Source organism: Myodes glareolus, chromosome 21 (genome assembly GCF_982192425.1).
Source record: "Myodes glareolus chromosome 21, mMyoGla1.1, whole genome shotgun sequence".
Lineage (NCBI taxonomy): Eukaryota > Metazoa > Chordata > Mammalia > Rodentia > Cricetidae > Myodes > Myodes glareolus.
In genome coordinates, this window is record NC_142046.1 from 10,330,208 (window position 1) to 10,350,772 (window position 20,565).

Below are 20,565 nucleotides of genomic sequence, written 5' to 3' on the forward strand. Positions count from 1 at the left end.
AGTGGGAAAAAATATAAATAAATAAATAAATAAATAAATAAATAAGGCCTGTTCATCCCTGGACCTTGTGTTTTTACATTGCTGTGTCATCTGTCTCCTGTATGGCAACTCACTGTGACCACAGCTCCATGGAGCTAGAAAAAGGAGGTGCATTATGGACCTAGATCTCTGACTGCAAAGCCCACACTTTTCCAATTAAACCATAGTGTGTTCATTTAACAGAAGAACAAAAGACTGGCATTCTAAAGATGGCAGTGACTGAACTGAGTGCTAATAACAAGACAAGTGTCAGCCACTAAGAAAGAAAAACACTCTCAAAACTAAACTCCTATACTGACACACCTTCATGTGCTAGTATACAACTTCCGTCTATTTATTTGGAGATGTAAGAATTAGCTCAAACTACTGTGAATAAACAGGAAGAACCTGGATTAACTTCCATTTAGTTTTGTTAGAACTACTTGGCACTGTTTGGATGAAATGCAGCTGTATGTATTGTATGTATTCCAAAAAGGATTAACACCCAAAATATAAAGAATTCTTGCGATAACTAACAAAAGAAAGATGATCCAATACAAAAAAAATGGTCAGAAAATATGAATAGGAATCCATTAGGCTAATGAAATCTGAACTGCAAAGAACAAATGAAAGGTATGTAACCGCTCCAGTATTCAGGGAAAAAAGAAGTTAAAAAAGATATTATTTTATATGGAGCATAAAGGAACAAAGTGAAATAGCCCAAGGAATCTACCAGGCAGATGCACAGAATGGAGAGTAATACAAAGCTTCTGCACCTGCCTAGACCATGCACACATGCACACCTGAATGCAAGCACGCACGTGCTCATGCACACCACTATAAATTCTGGAGATAGTTAGGAAAATCTGATGGTAGTTTAAATGTCAGATGACCCCAGGGAAGTACCCTCAGTTTTTCTAGATGTAAGAATGGCATTTATTGTAGTGATGTTGGAAACCAACAATAGTGATGAAAGTGATGTTTGAAATTTTATGAGGAGAAACAAAAGGTATATATTTATAAAATCAAAACCAAAATATTAATTTAAGGAGGTTCAGAGATGTTTAACTACTCTTCCAATATTCCTGCAAATGTGAAAACTTTCATAATACAAAGTTTGGAGGAAGACATCTTTTAAGACTCAACAGACTGACAAAATATTACATTTCCTGCTAGTGTGACGATGCCCATCTATAATCGGAGCATTCAGGTGTAGAAGCAGGAGAGTCACAAGTTCAAGGCCCGCCTGAGCTACATACTAAGCTATTTTTTTAAATTTTTGTTATTTTGGGATAGTATTTCTTTGTGTACCCCTGGCTGTCTTAGATTTACTCTGTAGACCAGGATAGCCCCAAACTCAGAGATCTGATGGGGAACCTCCTCAAGCCAATGGCCTTTAAGAGGCTGGACCAGGTTGGGGCATGACTTTTGGATACCCAAAGAAAGTTGTTGGACCAGCCAGCTCTCTCTTTCTTGTTCCCATGCTCCACATCTTGAGGGTGGACCCCCTGTTCCTGTTCTGTGAGATTTTTCCTTACAATAAACAATAATCTTATAATTTTTATAATAATCTTAGAGTAAAGAATAATTTTTTGGAGTTATCTTGGGATTATTTGAATTGTTCAGCTTCATCGGATGATCCAATTTAGGACCCACGCTTGCTCTTCAGGACGCCTAGGCACCCCTGCAGTGCTCCCCATTTGACAGCTCAGCAGCACATTCTCTGCCAGGGGCTGGTGACCCACCCACCACCCCTCTCATTGTCTCTGTTCATCAGTCCCATCTCAAACATGCCGCTGCCTCTCCAGCAGACCAGTGACCCCTGCACAGTCTGCACAGTCTGCACCTCACACCGACGGAGAGCTTTGGGTTTCCTTTATCCTGGTCATCAACTCTCAGAATTGCTTTGATCACCTTAATAACTGCTCTTAATCTGTTAAACAAAGCATATTTTTCAGTATCTAACATGTGCAAAAACAAACCGGGATTGTCCATTGCTGCTTGCATCTCCTGGCCATGCAGATGCTACTGCACACCTGCTGGCCGATGAGGATTATCACACCCTCGCCAACTCACTGTAATTGCTTTACAACAGGTAAGAGTTGAAAAACTATAAAATTACCGATAACATAACTATCCAGGAGTTAATAATTACTCTGCTTATGCTATGGATGGTATTCTGCAAGGCTTATGTGATTTTCCTTATACATCCCTTTATTTGATCCTACGGATTAGTTTTGTTTTTGATATTATCTCATTAATATGGTTTGATAACAGAGCCAAGAATGAGTCACTTTTAGAAATGACACAGCCTTTACAGACTAATAATGAACAGCTAGTTGGGCAAATCAACACTTTCAAGAGGAATACCATTAATTTAAGGGACAAAATCCAGTCAATGTCGAAGGGTGCTGAGACATTATCTGAAAAAATTCGCCCTGCTGAAGTCAATAATTGGAATCTGTTGAAAAGTTATAGATTAATGAATAAGACATTTCTCCAGGAAGGTAATATGCACACCATCAAAATTATGTCTAAGGATGAGACGTTATCTTTACTAGACAAGTTTCATACCTTGGAATCCTCAGTGAGGGCATTGGAACAGAACACTGGACAGGAGATTCAGACTTTACAAAATGCAGCAGTAAAAAGAAGCGAAAGGATTGAGGAATTTATGGAAACTGATGAGCAGGGACAGAAGGTACAAGGACAGGATGTAGCCTCATCAGTACATGTCAGACTCTGGGATGACTTACCCAGAATTTTAACTGCATATCCAGTAATTTCCTTGGAAAGACCATTTGGTACAAAGTACCCTATGGTAGTCAAAGAATATACATGGGAACCAATACATATGAGCTATCTAAAAGAAATTAAACAAGCAATATTAGCTTATGGACTACATTCACATTTATTAAGGAAATGGTGAAAACGTGGGCTTCAAGCAATAGGCTGCCCCACACAATTAGCTGCAATTAATCTCAGCAGTCCTAGAACAGGGACCTCAGCTGCTTTGAAAGTTTTATTGGAGAGAAGAGGCAAAAATTTTAGAACAACAGGGGAAAGCAAAAGGACTAGAGATTTCCCAAGATCAAATTCTTGGTGAGTGTCATTACTCTGATCTTCAGGACCAGGTTCTCTATGATGAACGCACCTTGTCCCAAAGTAGCACAGCAGCTTTAAATGCTTGTGACAGGATTCAGGGACCAGGAAAGAAAATTGAATCATATATTAGGGCCAGAGAGAACTTTTTAGTGACGTTTTACAAAGATTAACTAAGGTTGTACAAGTAGGAGCAACAGACCCAGAAGCTAGATGTATACTTATTGAATCTTTGGCTTTTGAAAATGCCAACTTAGATTGTAAAAAGGTCAGATCAGCACCAATAGATGAATGGATCTTGCATAAAATGAATGCTGAGACACTTGACAAGTACTGAAGCTTGGGTAGGAGAAGCGATTTCCAATGATATGAGGAGACACAAAAACCCTAATGTTTTAATTGTAGCAGAATAGGACATCTGAGAAGAATTCCTAAGAATAATGTCTCCTCTAGGAAGGGCACAAATATGCAGTCTATGTCTCAGCTTCTGCTATATGTAGGAGGTGTGACAAAGGCTGACATTGGACCAATGAATGATGATCGACAGAAAACAGACAAGGCAACATGATACTGCTGTGGGACAATGGTCTTGTATCCTGTAAAGATCTGTCACTTGTACTATTTTAATAAAATGCTGATTGGCCAGTAGCCAGGCAGGAAGTATAGACAGGATGATGAGAACAGGAGAATTCTGGGAAAAGGAAAGGCTTAGTTTATAGTCGTTACCTAGACACAGAGGAAGTAAGATGAGAATGCTTCACTTATAAAAGGTCCCAAGCCATGTGGCGAATACAGACAAGAATTATGGGTTAATGAAAGTTATAAGAGTTATTTAACAAGAAGCCTGAGCTAATAGGCCAACCAGTTTATAATTAATGTAAGCCTCTGTGTGTTTCTTTGGGACTGAATGGCTGCGGGACTGGGCAGGACAAAAACCACTGTCAACACGATACCATTGGGAAACTCCTTGGGGGGGCTTGAGAGGCCCCCATGCCAAACATGGTCCAGTCATTCCCAGTCACTATGGAGAACATGCTTCACCAGGAAAATTAAAAAATCCAGTGCCTATTGTAAAAAATCATACTGTTCTGGATGATGCAATAGAAATGGATGAATCAAAAATTCCAGTAGGAAACAGGAAACATGTTTTGTAGGACTTCTATAAATGATCAAAGATCAAAACCAAGATTATGGATAAATAACATTGTAGTTGAGGTATAACTAGACATGGGTGCAGACGTGAGTATCATTACTCCAGAATCTTGCCATCTGGATTGGCCTCTTCAAGACGCAGATATTCAATTCCTAGAAACTGGAACTCTATCTCAAGAGAAACAAAGCACAGGGTGGGTTGAATGCATAGGGTTAGGACAGACAGGAAGGCTGAGGCCATTATGTAGCTAATATTGCAGTGAATTTATGGAGTCATGATCTATTACAGCGATGGAACAGCCAGATTAACATTCCTGCAGTCCCCAAAACTCATGTTTCTGGGAAGGATATTATAAGGTATTATAAACAAAGGTCACCAGCCATTCAGGCTGTATAACAACACAAATAACAAACTTTCAGAGGTACTAACAACCCTACCTTTAAAATTGTTAACTGAGAAACCAATATGGGTTAAACAATGACCTTTAACAGTAGATAAACTGAAGACTTTAGAACAGCTGGTACAGGAACAAGATACTCATCATATTGAAGAATCAACCAGCCCTTGGAATTCTCCTGTATTTGTTATTAAAAAGAAATCTGGGAAATGGAGAATGGTGACAGATCTTAGAGCTATGAACAAGGTTATTCAATCTATGGGCCCTTTACAATCTGGAATTCTTCTGCCTTCTCTATTACCAAAAGGATGGCCTCTCATAGTTATTGATTTAAAAGATTGCTTCTTTACTATACCTTTACAAGAAAAGGTCAGAGAAAAATTTACCTTCACAGTGCTTACTTATAATAATTCTCAGCCTTCTAGGCAATACCAGTCAACCATCCTCCCACAAGGAATCCTCAATAGTCCTACCCTGTGCCAATACTTTGTAAGTCAGCCATTGGAAAAAATATGTAAACAATTTCCTAAGTCTATAATTTACCATTACATGGATGACATTTTGTTATCTGATTCAAATGTAGATACTTTAGAAAGAATGTTTGAAGAAGTAAAGAAAGTTTTGCCTAAATGGGGATTACATATTGCTCCTGAAAAAACCCAAAGAGGAGATTCTGTCAATTACTTAGGTTATAAAGTAGTTTTACAGAAAATTAGAACACAAAAGGCACAAATTAGGAGAGACCGACTGTGGTCTCTTAATGACTTTCAAAGATTGTTAGGAGACATTTCCAGTCTACGACCAGCTGTTGGGATAACACCTGATCTAATAATTCATTTAAACAAAACCTTAGATGGTAACAAAGACTTAAATAGTAGCAGGAAATTAACAGCTGAAGTAGAAAAAAAATTAATGGTCGTTGAAGAGAAATTACAGGAGGCACATGTGGATAAGGTGAATCCAAATCTTAATTGTATTCTAGCCATATTGCCTTCCAGAATTTCCCCTACAGGAATTTTAATAGAGAGGGAACATATTATATTAGAATGGATCTTTTTAACACATAAACAAAGTAAAAAAATTAAAAACTTATGTGGAAAAAGGTCTCTGAATTAGTTATAAAAGGAAAATTGAGACTTTGCCAACTAGCAGGAATAAACCCAGAAGAGATGATAGTGCCTTTTGCTACTGATGAAATTAAAAAGTTATGGGAAGACAATGAACCATGGAAATGAGCTTATGCTAATTTTGGGGAGAAATTAATAGCAATTATCTCAAAAGCAATAGAATTAACTTTATAGAGAGAACTACTTGGATTCTTCCCCGAATTGTACATGATGCAGCAATAATTGGAATCCATACATTCTAAACTGATGCAAATAAACCAGAAAGGCAGGTTACAAATAGGAAGAATTAAGTAAGGTGGAACAAAGCCCTTATAATTCTTTATAAAAGGCAGAATTATATGCTATTCTCATGGTACTAAGGGATTTTAAAGGACCTTTCAATATAGTTACTGATTCACAATATGAAACCACTTAATTTATACCAGATGAAACATAATTGACTTCATTATTCATTCAGGTTCAAGACATAATCAGGAACAGGCTTTGTCCCATATACATAACACACAACTGATCCCCACACAGGTCTGCCAGGACCTCTAGCACAAGGTAATGCAGAAATTGATCGATTAATTGATTGGAAGTATGCTAAAGGTATCATAATTTCACAAAAAAATTGAATAGCAAAGGTTTAAAGAAAGAGTTTTCTATTACATGGCAACAAGCTAAGGAGATTATAAAGAGATGTCCTAATTGCTTTCTATAACCAAATACTGTTACCTGCAGGGAGTAACCCAAAGGGTACTCAAAGGAATGAAATCTGGCAGATGGATGTATTCCACTTTACAGAATTTGGAAAATTAAAATATGTATACCACACCATTGACACTTATTCAGGTTTTCAATGGGCAACTGCTTTGAGCTCAGAAAAAGCTGATTCAGTAATCACACATTTACTAGAAGTTATGGCCATCATGGGTATTCCTGCACAAATAAAGACAGACAATGGTCCAGTATATGTATCTTAAGAAATTCAAACAGTTTTTTTTTTGCTTATCATAATATAAAGCATATTACAGGTATACCAAATAATCTTACAGGTCAGACAGAGGAAGATCAAATTGAACTATAAAGAGTATGCTAAACAAACAGAAAGGGATGGAAAATACCCCCAGAAATAGATTGCATAATATTTTATTAACCTTGAATTTTCTTAACACTAATGAGAAAGGAACAATGGCAGCAGAGAGAAATTGGATAATAGAAAAACTTCTGAATTAAATCAGCTGGTGTATTTCAAAGATGTGTTGACCTCACAATGGAAATCAGGAGATGTGCTATGTTGGTAAAGGGGTTTCGCTCTTGTTTCCACAGGAGAAGAAAAACTAGGGATACTATCAAAATTAATAAAGATTTGGTTTGAAAAAGAGAACCCTCTTGAAAAAGAGAAATGACAGCTCATCCACAGAGGTGATAACCATACAGGTGGTAAGGAAACCTCATAAGGGTTGTGGCAGGGTTATATTCTTGTCGATACAGGAAAGTACACATCCTCAAAAAGTCAAGAGACCTTGGACATTTGGATGCCTAAAGGGGAAAAAAATAAGTATCCAGAAAGGATCACCAAGCAAAAAGGAATATGACTTATGAGGACAGGTTATATGAAAAAAAATCATTTTATATATACGATATATAAATTTTATATATATGATATATGTATATATGCTTTATATATACATACATATAAAAAGCTGGCTTTGGAGATGGAATGGCTATCCTTCTCTAAATCCAAGCAAGTTGTTAAAGGAAAAATTCAGACTTTCTGTCTCATGTCTAGAGCCATCTGGTATGGGACAGAAAGAAGAAAGAATTTAGGAAAAAATTTTACTCTTCTCCATGCCTATTTTGTCTATATCATGTATATGTCCATATGAATAATGTTTCAGCTTTCCACAATGAACAGTAGATTTTCCTGCAGTAATATTTGATGTTTCCAGGAAGAAGATGGGGGTCCCATAACAATGCCTACACCTAGTTGATATGACATCACAATGCTACTCTAAGACCGGTTTTTGGGTACCAGCTGCTGAAATGGTTTGCCTTCTTACAACGTTCTGGCCAGAACTCCAAATAAGAACTTTAGAAAAACCCTATCGACTACTCAGAGACCATTTGCAATTACACAAGACAGTAATCTTGAAACTTAACCATCATTTTACTTTTACAGGATCCCAGAGAAAGAACATTGCTCCCATGACAGTTGGAAACAATTCTAGAAGACAACATCCCCTCTCCCAACAAAGTTTGTCCTCAGGGTTAGGCACACCATTTAGGGGTTGATTATTAGTTGGGGGTTGGGATGGAAATTAAGAAGACCTAGAGATCTCCTTGAAAAATAAGGGGGAAGTTGAATGGGATAATAGGTAGATTAGTGTGAAGTTACTCACACTAATAATAAAAACAGTGAGTAATAGAGTAAATACTTGTGAGCTATTATTTATGGACAATTTATATTGGTAGAGATTCTTGTATATTGATACAAGTTCATATTATATTTTGTTATAATGAATATGCTCCTAATTCTGTTTACAATATTTGTACACCTATGCAGTTATTTTATCACAGTGTATGCATGCATGTTTCTATATCTGTTTAAGACATTTTGATACATTTTTAGGATAAATTTATCACAATGCATTATATATTTATACCTCTGATCAAGACATTTATACATTGTTTATATTTTAAGATCATTGTCCTCATTCACTGCACAGTTGTTTAAATATTGTTTAATATTCTGATATGAAGTCTTAGTCTTTATGTTATATAGGCATTATATATATATATAATGGGCATAATATTATTATAGGTCAAGAGTCATTCATGTTTGTAGTATTTATAGTCAGACTAATTAGGTTTTTTAGACACATAGAGATTGTATTCTACATAGATAGATAATCTTCAACTACTTCAAAGATCTGTAGAGCATGGCATTTAAATAACTTAGGGTTCTGTTGATGTGAGACACAATTGCTCCTTGTAGCACCGATCTATTCCCGAGACAATATTGAGCACCAAAGACACTCGATTTGGATCTTGTTTTCCTCTTGGCACAACTGGCAAAGTGCATGGCATCCAGACTGAACAAGCAGGATAAACAAAAACAAGAAAAAAAGACTGCCAAACCTTGCCAAGACAAGGTAAGATGGTTCTGAAAAATTTCCTGCCTCTGAAAATGGTCTGTCAGTTACTCTAGGCCTTAGCCAAAGTTGGTTGCTTCAATATTGCAAATAAGAGTTTGAGTGATTGCTCAGGCAGCCTGTTGTCTCTGTCATCTACTGTACATTTGGGGAGCTGTTGATTGCACTTCCTACCTACTCAAGTAATATTATCTCCCTTCTCAGGCCTTCAATGGGGTTGAAGATTGGATAGTAGTAGTTATCTTTCTCTTATGATCTAGCTAAGCCATTCTGAATACAAGACTCCTTAGGATAGAATGTTTATTAAAACATTTAGCATATGTTCCTTGCTTAATATTGTTTATGCTGTTTGTAACTCCAATTTTGTATGATAAAATAGTATATATAGTCTTGTATTGTGGGTTTGGAATTCTCTCATTTAGACAAAAGCAGGAGGTAACGGGAAACCTCCTTCAGCCAATGACCTTTAAGAGGCTGGACCAGATTGGGGCATGACTTCTGGATACTCAGAGAAAGCTGCTAGCCCGCCCAGCTCTCTCTCTTGTTCCCGTCCTCCACACCTTGAGGTTTAGCCCCTAGTCCTGTTCCATGAGTTTTTCCCTTACAATAAAGAATAATCTTAGAATACACTTTTGGAGTTAGCTTGGGATTATCTGACTCACAATTTCCCTCATTGGATGTGTTCAGCTTGAGAGATCCACCTGCCTCTACCTCACAAGTGCTAGGATTAAGGGTGTGCCCCACCACCATCTGACTATTAGTAAGATTTTATCTGAAAAAGGTTACTAAAACAGAATAGGGAAATCCTCAAAGTGATGAGGATGGGCAACAAATGAAAGCTAGAACTCATAACCTTATGTCTATTAGCTGTAAAATGACGTCAGTTACCAAGTAACAACAGTAAGATGAATCATGTTCTTCCTATAATTCTACTGAATAAACTCAACATAAACATTTCATACAATACTTTTAGTAGATACAATTTATTGATCTTTAGTTATTTGGCAATCTTTAGGGAAAAGGAACAAAGCTAAAATAAACTATCCGAGTAAAGGAAAAATAATGCTTCCAAGTGTGCAGAATATGAGCAGTAGTTGTCATCGTCCTCACTGTAAAGAGCACAAACCAAACAGCCACTAACCCTGCTGTGACTTACAGTGGCACTGTTTCAAACTAAATTTGGACAGCATTTATTTCTTGGTTCAAACAAACAGACAGAAAGAAATCATACCTTCCTCATATTTTCTGCATCCATGGCAACTATTTCCAGTTCATCCCTCTCCTGCCTGACGTCTGTCAGTCTCTGCAGCAATGTCTCCTTCTCATCCTGGAGCTTCCTGCACTCCTTCTGGGCCTGAGCTGCCTGGCCTTTGATGGTCCCCAGGTACTCCTGCAACCCACTGATGACACCTTCTAAATCCTTCTTCAGAGCTTCATTTGCAGCTATCTGGCCTATGCAAGATGAAAACAAAAAGATAATATGTATTTTAGAAGTACTTGTCTCCTTAGTGATTAGCTATTAGCCCAGAGTGAAATTCTAAGTTTCTTATTTACTTTATCTTTCAAGATAGAAAAATTTATGTCCTATAATATAGGAATATTTTGCAAGTATACAATAAGACAAACATATTTATGACAAATATTTCCAGAATGCCTAATGCTATAAAATTTTAATCTCTGCTAAAGTAATAAAAAAGGTATAATAAAACTATGAGTTCTTACTGGACACACAAATCAAGACCACAATATATAAGACTAACACCAGTCTCAGACTGGCAGCAGAATATACAGACTGAAGGGTTCAAAAAAAGGTATCATGGAAATTAGAGAAATGGCCCATCAGTTATGAGCAAATGGCTGCTTGTCATGGCAGCTCACATATGGCTGTAACTTCAGTCCCAGGGGAACCGATACTCTCTTCTATATTTCATGGGCACTGCATGCACAAGGTATACAGACATACTTGCAGGCAAAACATCCATGCACATACATTTTTCAGTAAGTATTTTAAGTGTATGCTGATATACTCTATTTTGCAGGATACTTTATGAAAACTTCTCTCAACAACTAATTATCGAGACAGTAACCAGTTTAAGACGACACACAGGATGGCAATCAGGGAATGGAATCTTGCTTTACACTGAGCTCAGGCTCTCATTAACACATCACTATTCTAAAATGCTCCCTTTTAAAGTACCTTGCAAATGTGGACCCAGACTTCTTCCTTTCTGAAACTAGATGAGTCTCCTACATAAACGGGCTCCGAAAGGAGTTTATGCCATAGAAGATAATCAATGACCAAGCTCTTACTGACTTCTTGCCCATTGTCATCAATATAACAAACCAAATAATACAAAATGCTTTAAATTTTATTAGACATTCTGGATAATCTCAGCAAAACTTCCATATCAAGCACTAGTACTGAGACCTGGAGTGTATCCAGGCAAGTCCTAGACATCTCTCTGGGTAACTGTTGCCAGCACTGAAACTGTTCCGTTAAATCACACTTCAGTTCTCACCGTCAGTAAGCTGTTGTTCAAGATCCTTGATCTCTTCAGTCTCCTTAGCAATCCTAGACAGAATTTCATCCAGGCGGCTCTCGAGATGTGTGTATTGCTTGTTCATAATGTCAAGCTGCTGTTCTTTACCCCTTTTCTGAGCTTTCATATGGGACTGGATTTAGGGGGAAAAAAAGGAATACAACCCAAGATTTTAAAACTCTTAAAAATAACAATCTTTATCAATGCTTTAAAAGGAAGAATAGAAAATAAAATTTTACAATTCCATCTGCTCTGAGTTAGGCCCTGTAGTATTTTCATGTAAGTGTTAAAACCCCAGGATGGCTTGAAATAAGATGAGAAAACAGAGCTGATCAGGGAGTGTAAGCCGTTTGTTCAAGGTCACAAATGTTAGGTCTTATAGAAAACTTCAGTGTTATATGCACAGCATTAAATGTTTTTAAAAAAAGATTCCCGAACACTAGCTATATTGAAAAACAATATATTTACAGGAAGCATCAAAAAGTACATTCCAAAATAAAGATAAGTGTTATATCTGTGTACAAGGACTCTACGAGATTTTACTTAAGGGTTTCTATATTTACAAAATTTTGGGGTAGGGAGTTTTATTACTGATAACTAATGCCTTTTTAATGTGAAAATTACATTTACATGTACTTTAGAAGGGAAATGGAGACTTGTGATAAACAAACTCTCAGAATTCCCATTTACTTTCTATCTCCTATCCGACATTTGTTTTTAGATACAATAAACTGGGAATAGTGAGAGTGGTCAGAGGCCACTATCCCAGCAAGTATTCAACGCAGGACCCACAGGCCCACACACCCTCTGTTCCTGCTTCCTGACAATATGACATTAGCCAGCCACCGCTACCTGAAAGTAATGGATTATCTCCCTCAGGTGTGCTGGGGAAAACAGAGAACCAATTATCTTGTCTAACCTTTCATTTCACAAATATAAGCCTGAGTCTCAGATCAATCAAACGTCTTGACTGGATGTCCTTAGGCAAAAGTTCACATACACTGTAATTCCTGAGAGAAATTTTGCCTTCCCACTCATTCCACCCTTACCCAACAGGTTCAGAAGACTAGAACAATAACTGAGGGAGAACTCGTCTGAACAGTCAGAGCCTGAACAACAAACACTAAGGTTTACAAGCCTAAAACCTGTTGGATTAGATAAAAATGCCCTCCGTTTGAGAGGTCTTCTTTCAAATGGAGAACAAATGACTGGCAACATCATTGTCAACATCAGCTATTATTTTACTAGGGATAAATTTGATGGGATATTCAAATCTTTCCTTTCCCTACACTCCCCAAATACTCACCTTAAGTCTGTGGACACTCAGTTACTGCAGATAAGAGTTTACATCCTAATTGTACTACTCCCTAGATTTGGGTGGCTCAAAGATGAACAAAACCCCTACTATACTTATATCTTAACCAACAACTCTTAAAATTCCCCGTTAAAAGTGCACTGCAACCTCTATATGCAGGGCAAACATGTGGTTTAAGATGTCCATGCTGGGCAGTAAACACATGGAGCGACAGCAGACCCTGCGGTTTCCTGCAGCAGTGGAGCTCACAAAAGAGTTACTGTGAAAACAGGAACTTACAGACCTGGCCCCTCCTCCTTCCAAGCCCTTTCTCTGTACACAGAGGAACGACCATACCTTAACTTCGAATCTGTTCTGTTTACAACTGAGACGTGGAGAACAAAAAGTGTGGGAGGAAAGCTAAGCTCGTCTTCAGATCCATGTGTCTTTCCCACTCTGACAGCCACATCTTTGCAAGAGCCTCTGTGCCTAAGTAACCTCCCAGCGCCACAAACCAGCGTGAGTGACAGCTGAGCTAGCCCAGTCACCAGCAGGCTCAGTGAACAGGCCCCGCCCCCAACTTTAAATCAAAACACAGGAAGCTCCCGAGGGCCAATCACGCCCAGAGGCTGAAAGATCACTAGGCTAATTCCCTCTAGAAAAGCAAAGCAGCACAGATCTGTATTGTTTGCCCAGTGATAACCGGTCCTCTAGTTGGGAAAACTGTTCCTTTATCTGGTAACTAAAATAGGACTCGATTTTTAAATGCCATTTTCTCTTTTTCATTTTTTATCTTTAATTTTGGATTTTAATCCTTTTGTGAGGAAAGGGTTGTTGTAGCAGTTTAAGCAAGGCTCTGTCTCTTCCTCAGAGTGATCAGAGGCAGATAATTTAGTTTTCTAGGTCACATTTCTACCCTCTGCAAAGTGAAAACTTGAGATGAGGTGAACTGAGAATGCCATGCTCTGGTGTGGGGATGGGACTTGTGCGGCTTACTCCTACCTGATGGATAGAGCAGATGGGTTCTAGCTGCCCTCAAGACTTAAGCCACCATTCCTGAGTGTCTAGCCTCTCCTCTCTGTGATACTCCACAGAAGCACAGTGAAAGTAAATCCCCTTCTGCCCAGGAAGTCCCCGTCATTTGCTGAAGCAATCGGACTCGGGACCATCAGGCTGCTTCCTTCTGCTTTCCAGGGGGATATAGTTTTCTATTGTTAGGATAACCTTTACACAGATGCACGACTCTTAATACATAACGTAACAAAGCAAAATACTACTGACTATCATGTACTTACAATACACATCATAGTACTTAAAAATCTCTGAATTTTCTTCTAACAAAAATTTTCGAAAATAATCAAGACTTTTAGGGCTTGGGAGATGGACCTATGAGCATGCAAAGCTGAACTTGGATACCCAGCATTCAAGTAAGGCAGGCACAGCACAAGGCCATAACCCCCGCCCTCCGGGGTGGGGGTGGGGGAGCCACAGGACAATCTCTGAAGCTCACTGGCCAGTCTAGCTGAATTACTTAGCTCCAGATTCAGTAAGAGATCCTGTCTTAAAAATGAAAGAATGAACAAGTAAATTAATACTTGAAGAAGACAGAAAACAAATGAGGCTGAAAACTGAGAATGACTTCTGGCCTCCACATATATACAATATGCACGCACACAAATGTGCATGTTTACTACATATGCATGCATACCCACAATTAAAAATAATACTTTCAGTGAGAATACTAACTCTTAGCTTTTTTTTTTTTTGGAAGTATTTTAAGCCTATAAGGTGATCCTTTGTCAAAACTACCTGGCCTCTAGTCCTAATTGTCTGCACCCTGGCACACAGGCGGGAAACTGGCATGTTTAAAGAGTGACCCATCTGTCAAGTACTTACAGCAGCTCTAGTGCACTGCTCTATCACACTAAACTTTATTTCTGTTAGTCCAAACATCTTACATTTTTCTTAATTTATAATTCAAACTGCAACAAGAAAACATGAAGGAAATAGTTTTACCTATTTCAGAATAGTGGCTAAAATAGAAGCCATTAGTAAGATTTATAGAGTATTGATTGACAAAAACCAAGAGTCTGACTCTATCATTCAGACATTTGACTTCACAACTTACGATGACAAACTCCAGAGAGATGTTTTATTATGCTCAACAGAAACAGCAGTTTTTGTAGAATATTTGCATCAAGAATTAAAAAGGTAAAAAAGACCTCTGCCCCTGCCACTGCTTCAGCACTTCTTGCCTTTAAGGAGAAAAAAAATTTACAGGGCACTTTGAATCAAGTCTCTCTTGCTCTAAAATACAATGAAATTCAACCACTGGCCCCCCAAAAGTGCTTTTATTTATTGAAAACCACTCTTTCAAGACTTTTAGGTTGTTTTGTTTTGGATGTAAATGTTTCATATGAATACACAGCCTATATTTGTATATAATTACATATACATATATAAATTATATATATATATTATATACACACATACACACATCACTTAACTCTTAATGTATCAAACTAAGAGACTTTGAGAAAGGGTTCTGCCATTAAAAATGATAAGGCATGTACTACCGACACACAGAATCTTCAGTCTCCATAGAACAAGTCAAGATTTCATATTTACTCACGTGCTTTGGGTCTTTGGAGTCCAGGCTCTCTATGGCTACTTGCAGGTTGTTGATGTCCTCCTGCTTTTCGGCAGTTTCTTTCCTTTGCTTTTCCATTTGCATTTCTAGATCCAGAGCCTCCTGGCGTAACTTGTTTAGAAGTTGTATTCTACCACTCAACTGTTTGAGAAGAAGGTCCTTCTCTGCTTCTGAAATCTAATTTTCCCCAAACCCCAGCATGTAATTAACAAAGGAGAGCAACAACAACTTATAAAGCTAACGCCTATAATCTTAAAAAATATTCTACATTATAGAAAACACGCAAAATAAGAGATGTAGGTGTGGTGGGCTGAATGAAAATGGTTCCCTCAGGCTCATATATTTGAATACTTGATTTCCAGTTGTTTGGGAAGAGTAAGTGTTTGGCACTGCTGGAGGACGTGTACTACTGGGGGCAGGCTCTGAGGTTTCCAAAGAACAAGCCATTCCTAGTCAGATCACTCTGCCTTGTGTTGTGTCTCAAGACATCATCTCATCTCCCAGCTACCGCTCCAGCACCATGCCTGACTGCCTGCTGTCACAAAGGTCATGGACTCTCTAACCCTCAGGAACCGTGGGCCCCTAAATTAAACAATTAATCAATCAATTTTGGTTTTTCAAAAGAGGGTTTCTCTGTGTAACAGTTCTGGATGTCCTGGAACTCTGTAGACCAGGCTGCCCTCAGACGCACAGGGATCTGCCTGCCTCTGCCCGCCAAGTACTGAAGATGTGCACCACCACCACCAATCTTTAAGGCAGCGATTTAAACAACTGTAGCAATGCTTTTCAGATGTGTAGTGCTGACTGAGGATGATGGTCTACACATTTGATCCCAGCACTTGGAAAGAGGATGCAGGAATAAGCAGTTCCAGGTTATCCCCAGCTATATAGCAATTTCCAGACCATCCTGGGCTATGTGAGATGTTGTTATAAAAAAAAAAAGTTCCAAAATACATTAAAAAATATTTTAACCTATGCAATTACAACATGGATTTGAACTGCATGAAATACTTTGGCTCAAAGTAGTTTTCGGGTGTCACCCCCTCGCTCCTCCCCTCTGCAACACACACCTTGTGTCTGACAATCTTCATGCCATAGCAGACATGTTCTTTGGTTCTTAAACTAAGTCCCAGGTGAAGAGGCTTAGTTAGAAGAGATGAGTCAAGAAGCAACATGTATAGGAGATGAGATTTTATATCTATTTTTACTATTTTTATTATGTGTGTATCTGCATGTGAGTTTGTGCATGTGAGGGCAGATGCCTGTGGAGGCCAGAAATGTTGGCTCCCTCTGGAGATGGAGTTAGGTGTGAGCTGCCTAACATGGGTACTGGGAACCAAACTCTGGTTCTCTGGAAGAGTAGATCTTAACTGCTGACCCATCTCTCAGCCCCATTTGGTGTCAAATTTAAGTAATTTATTTCTACACATTTTGTGAAATGTTAATAGGATGTCATCATGAATGTAATGCTTTCACTATATTTGACTCTAAAAGTATCCAACAATTCATTTCAAAGTGATTTAATATGACTATATATCCCTGGCTGGTCTGGAAGTCACTCTGTAGACCAGGCTTGCCTTGACTAACAGAGATCTTCCTGCTTCTGTGTCCTGAGTGCTGGGATTAACGGCACACACCACTATTGCAATTCTACAGAAAAAAAGCAAAATCGCATTACAAATTATCTTTAATTATGCTTCCACATACCTTTTTTTGTTGTATAGCTTCTTCCAGTTGCTGAAATTCTTGAGTAGCCTGTAATATTTTCTGTTCTGCTGTTTCTATATCATGGTGTAGTTCTGACAGTCGAATTTGTGCTGAAATTTAAAACAATTCTAATATACACACATGAGAAAAATGCTGACTTCTAAGATTTTTTTACTACATTTTCTTTGCAACAAATGCCACCCTAGTTAAGTTGTTCCACTGAAGAAGAAATGTATTACTTACGATAGCTTCTATCTCTACTTAGCTCTGTTCTACAAAACTATAATTGATCCTTTGATTTGTGTAATTCCTAACATGAAAAGGACTTGATTTCTCTTACCACTGTGAACTGCTTTAAGAAAAGAGGACTTCATTGCAAAGTAGGTACTTTACATGTCACCAGGGCCATCACCTTTGTTAGAGATTAAATGCTTTACAATGGAATTCAGTTTCAAGAAGTTCACCATTTGGAGCTGGGCATGCTGGCACCCACCTTTAATCCCAGCATTCAGGCAGAGCAGGCGGATCTCTGTGAGTCTGAGGCCAGCCTGATCTACAGAGTGATTTCCAGGACAGCCAGAACAATAGAGAGATCCTATCTCAGAAAAAAACAAAAACTGAAACAAAAGCAGTTTGCTATGGGAGGGCTGGAGCTGGACTTGAGGAAGGTCACTTGCACAGTGTGCACAAGGCCTTAGGCTTGTTCCCTGCACCAATGAATACAATGGAAGAAAAGGGAAGTAACACAAAGAAATTAAGACAAACAGAAACTTCCCTCTGGAGGGGGCCTCAAATCAGTTACTACTTTCTACCACAGACTTCATTTTGCCTTTTTCCTTTTCTCACACTTCATCTTCTCACAAAACCCTCCTGTACCCATGTCTCATTTGCTTCTGCTTTCTCCTGCCAAAGCTTTCCATAAAATACACATAAAAAAAGAAATCAGTGTCCACCTTGCCTCCTATGGAACTATCAGCTAAGCAAGGATGTGCTACCCATCTGATTGATGGGAGCCCCACAGTGGATCACAAATCCATTGTGCAGCTCCATTGTGGGGCAAGATGCACAGACTCCAGTCACATCCACATCTTCCACATCCACACAGCCAGTGAGTAAGTGGATTTAGAGCTGATACTGGCAGAGTACCTTCAGTATCTCTTGGCTTAACTTCTTCCTGTACTGGTTTGCCAGGCGTGGCAAGAGTCCTTGAATTAGACTGGGGACTGCACACTATTGCTGAGGAAATAGACTGCAGGGCACGTTGGGAAGAGTCCGAGGCCAGCCTGAGGGTGAAGCCTAAGGAGAGTGCTCTACTTCAACTTACAGGAAGGGTTTTGTCTTCATGCCTCTTCACTTGCTTCAGTATTAACTACACCACTAAATTAGTACCTGTTTGCAGGATGTGATTTATACCCCCCTGACCCCCACCCCCACCAGACAGGGTTCCACTGCAATATCTTTGACTGAACGAGAAATTCGTCTGTCTCAGCCTCCCAAGTGCCGTGATTAAAAGACGTGCACCACCACCACCTGACTGTAACTCTTGTAAGATTGATTCCTTGAATATGTTGCCATCAATTACTGTCAGAAACCTTATTCTCAACCACAACAGGAATCATTTAAAAAGCAGGCCCATTAATCACTACTTAGGTTTTATACTTATCATTTAAAACATACGTAGTATCAATGAGGAGGGGAGGAAGTGGAAATTTTGAATGGTATTATTATAAAAAAAAAGAAAATAAAGAAGTCCACCCAGTTAGAATAGAAAAAAATATATAAGATAAGCTGGGTGATGGTGGCACATGCCTTTAACCCCAGCACTTGGGAGACAGAGGGAGGCGGATCTCTGTGAGTTTGAGGTCAGCCTGAACCTGGTCTACAGAGCGAGTTCCAGGATAGCTAGGACTACACAGAGAAACCCTGTCTCAAAACAAAACAAAAACAAAAAAATTATAAGATAAAATCAACTTGCATATCCAGTTATTTTGGCTATCTGCCTGTATTAAGCCTGTATACATTACTTTTTGCAGTGATGGACACTGAACCAAAAGACATGAACATGCCCGGCAAATGTTCAACATGGAGTCACATCCCCAGTCTCATACTTTTTAAGAACTTAAGAATAACTTTGTTTGGGCTAAAAAGATGGCTCAGAGGTTAAAAGCAGTGACTGCTCTTCCAGAGGTTCTGAGTTCAAGTCTCAGCAACCACATGGTGGCTCACAGCCATCTATGAGATCTGGTGCCCTCTTCTGACCTGCACATGCAGACAGAACACTGTATACATAATAAATAAAATCTTAAAAAAAAAAAAGAGAAACTTTGTTTAACCTGCACTTATTTTTTTTTCTGTGTCTTCCAGTTGTACATCCGGCGAGGTATGGACTCTCAGGGGCACGGGCTTGTGTCTAAGCTGTCCTCCAGGCATCATCTTCTGGATCTGAACAGCCTGGGCATCGCTGACAATGAAAGTCTCAGTGGCAAACATGTTTCTCTTGTATCTGGATTTGCCAATGTAAGGGCTTTCATCTGGGGATTTGTCAATTTCAGCATACTAAAAGCAAGCATAGCAATAGATTTAGGGATTAAGAAGCAACTTCCAGTCAAATGACATTGTTCATCTTATTAGTGGTGAATACATCATTCAATTAGTCATAGTAATATTGTAGTCTAGAATCTAAAAGATTTAATGCTATTCTTTATCTTCAAAAAGGAACTAGAACTAAAAATGGTCTCAAAAGGACTCTTCCTTCTACTAGCATACAAGCTTAGATTAACTGACTAAAGACTACCCACAGCTGTATGACTGCTTAATATTGTTTAATCTTTCAGCCAAAAGCCCGTGTGTATTATGTTGTTTCCTGACCAATATAAGTAAGAGTTCAATCTAACACATATTAATTTTAAATTTTAAAACATAAACAACACATGATACTGTTGGAATTACTAGTCATTTGGCGGTTCCTTGTTTCTTTGGTATTTTTACTAATAACGGCTGCCGAATACTGACTCTAGAGAGCAGTGAACAAGCCATGCTAGGAGGTTGCCACTCAGGTGTTGGAGCACTTCTGTTGAAAGTTTGGATTTAATTGATCCGCATCAGATACAGATGGTTAAGACAACTGCTTTCAAGTATAGACATGGCTCTCAGCAAGGATCTCCTGGGAATTTTTATCTTTTTAGAACATTACTTTAACTCCCTGAGCCAAGCTCACACACTCAACCAAAATACAGTTTACTTTGGTGATATCCTTTTATCAAGAGAGTGGAGTGAGATTGGAGAGCTGGCTCAGCAGGTAAAGGCACTTGTGGCAGAGGCACCTGCTGCCAAGCATGACCACTTGAGTTCAATCTCTGGGAACCACACAGTGGAAGCAAAGAAGTGACTCCCAAAAATTGTCTAACCTCCAAATATATGCCCTCTCTCTCTCATATACA

The 20,565-nt window shown here is 38.6% G+C and overlaps 1 protein-coding gene across 3 annotated transcripts in view; it reads right to left on the reverse strand.

Moving 5' to 3' along the window:
- Positions 1-20,565, reverse strand: part of Cntrl (centriolin) — an 87,429-nt gene that overhangs the window by 44,221 nt on the left and 22,643 nt on the right. For all 3 annotated transcript variants that reach the window (XM_048432231.3, XM_048432229.3, XM_048432228.3), the window contains exons 9-13: positions 19,459-19,681; positions 17,126-17,235; positions 15,401-15,595; positions 11,454-11,607; positions 10,166-10,386 (exon numbers count right to left, since the gene is read on the reverse strand). In XM_048432231.3, coding sequence (XP_048288188.3) covers positions 10,166-10,386; positions 11,454-11,607; positions 15,401-15,595; positions 17,126-17,235; positions 19,459-19,681 — 903 coding nt within the window. The remainder of the gene's footprint in view (positions 1-10,165; positions 10,387-11,453; positions 11,608-15,400; positions 15,596-17,125; positions 17,236-19,458; positions 19,682-20,565) is intronic.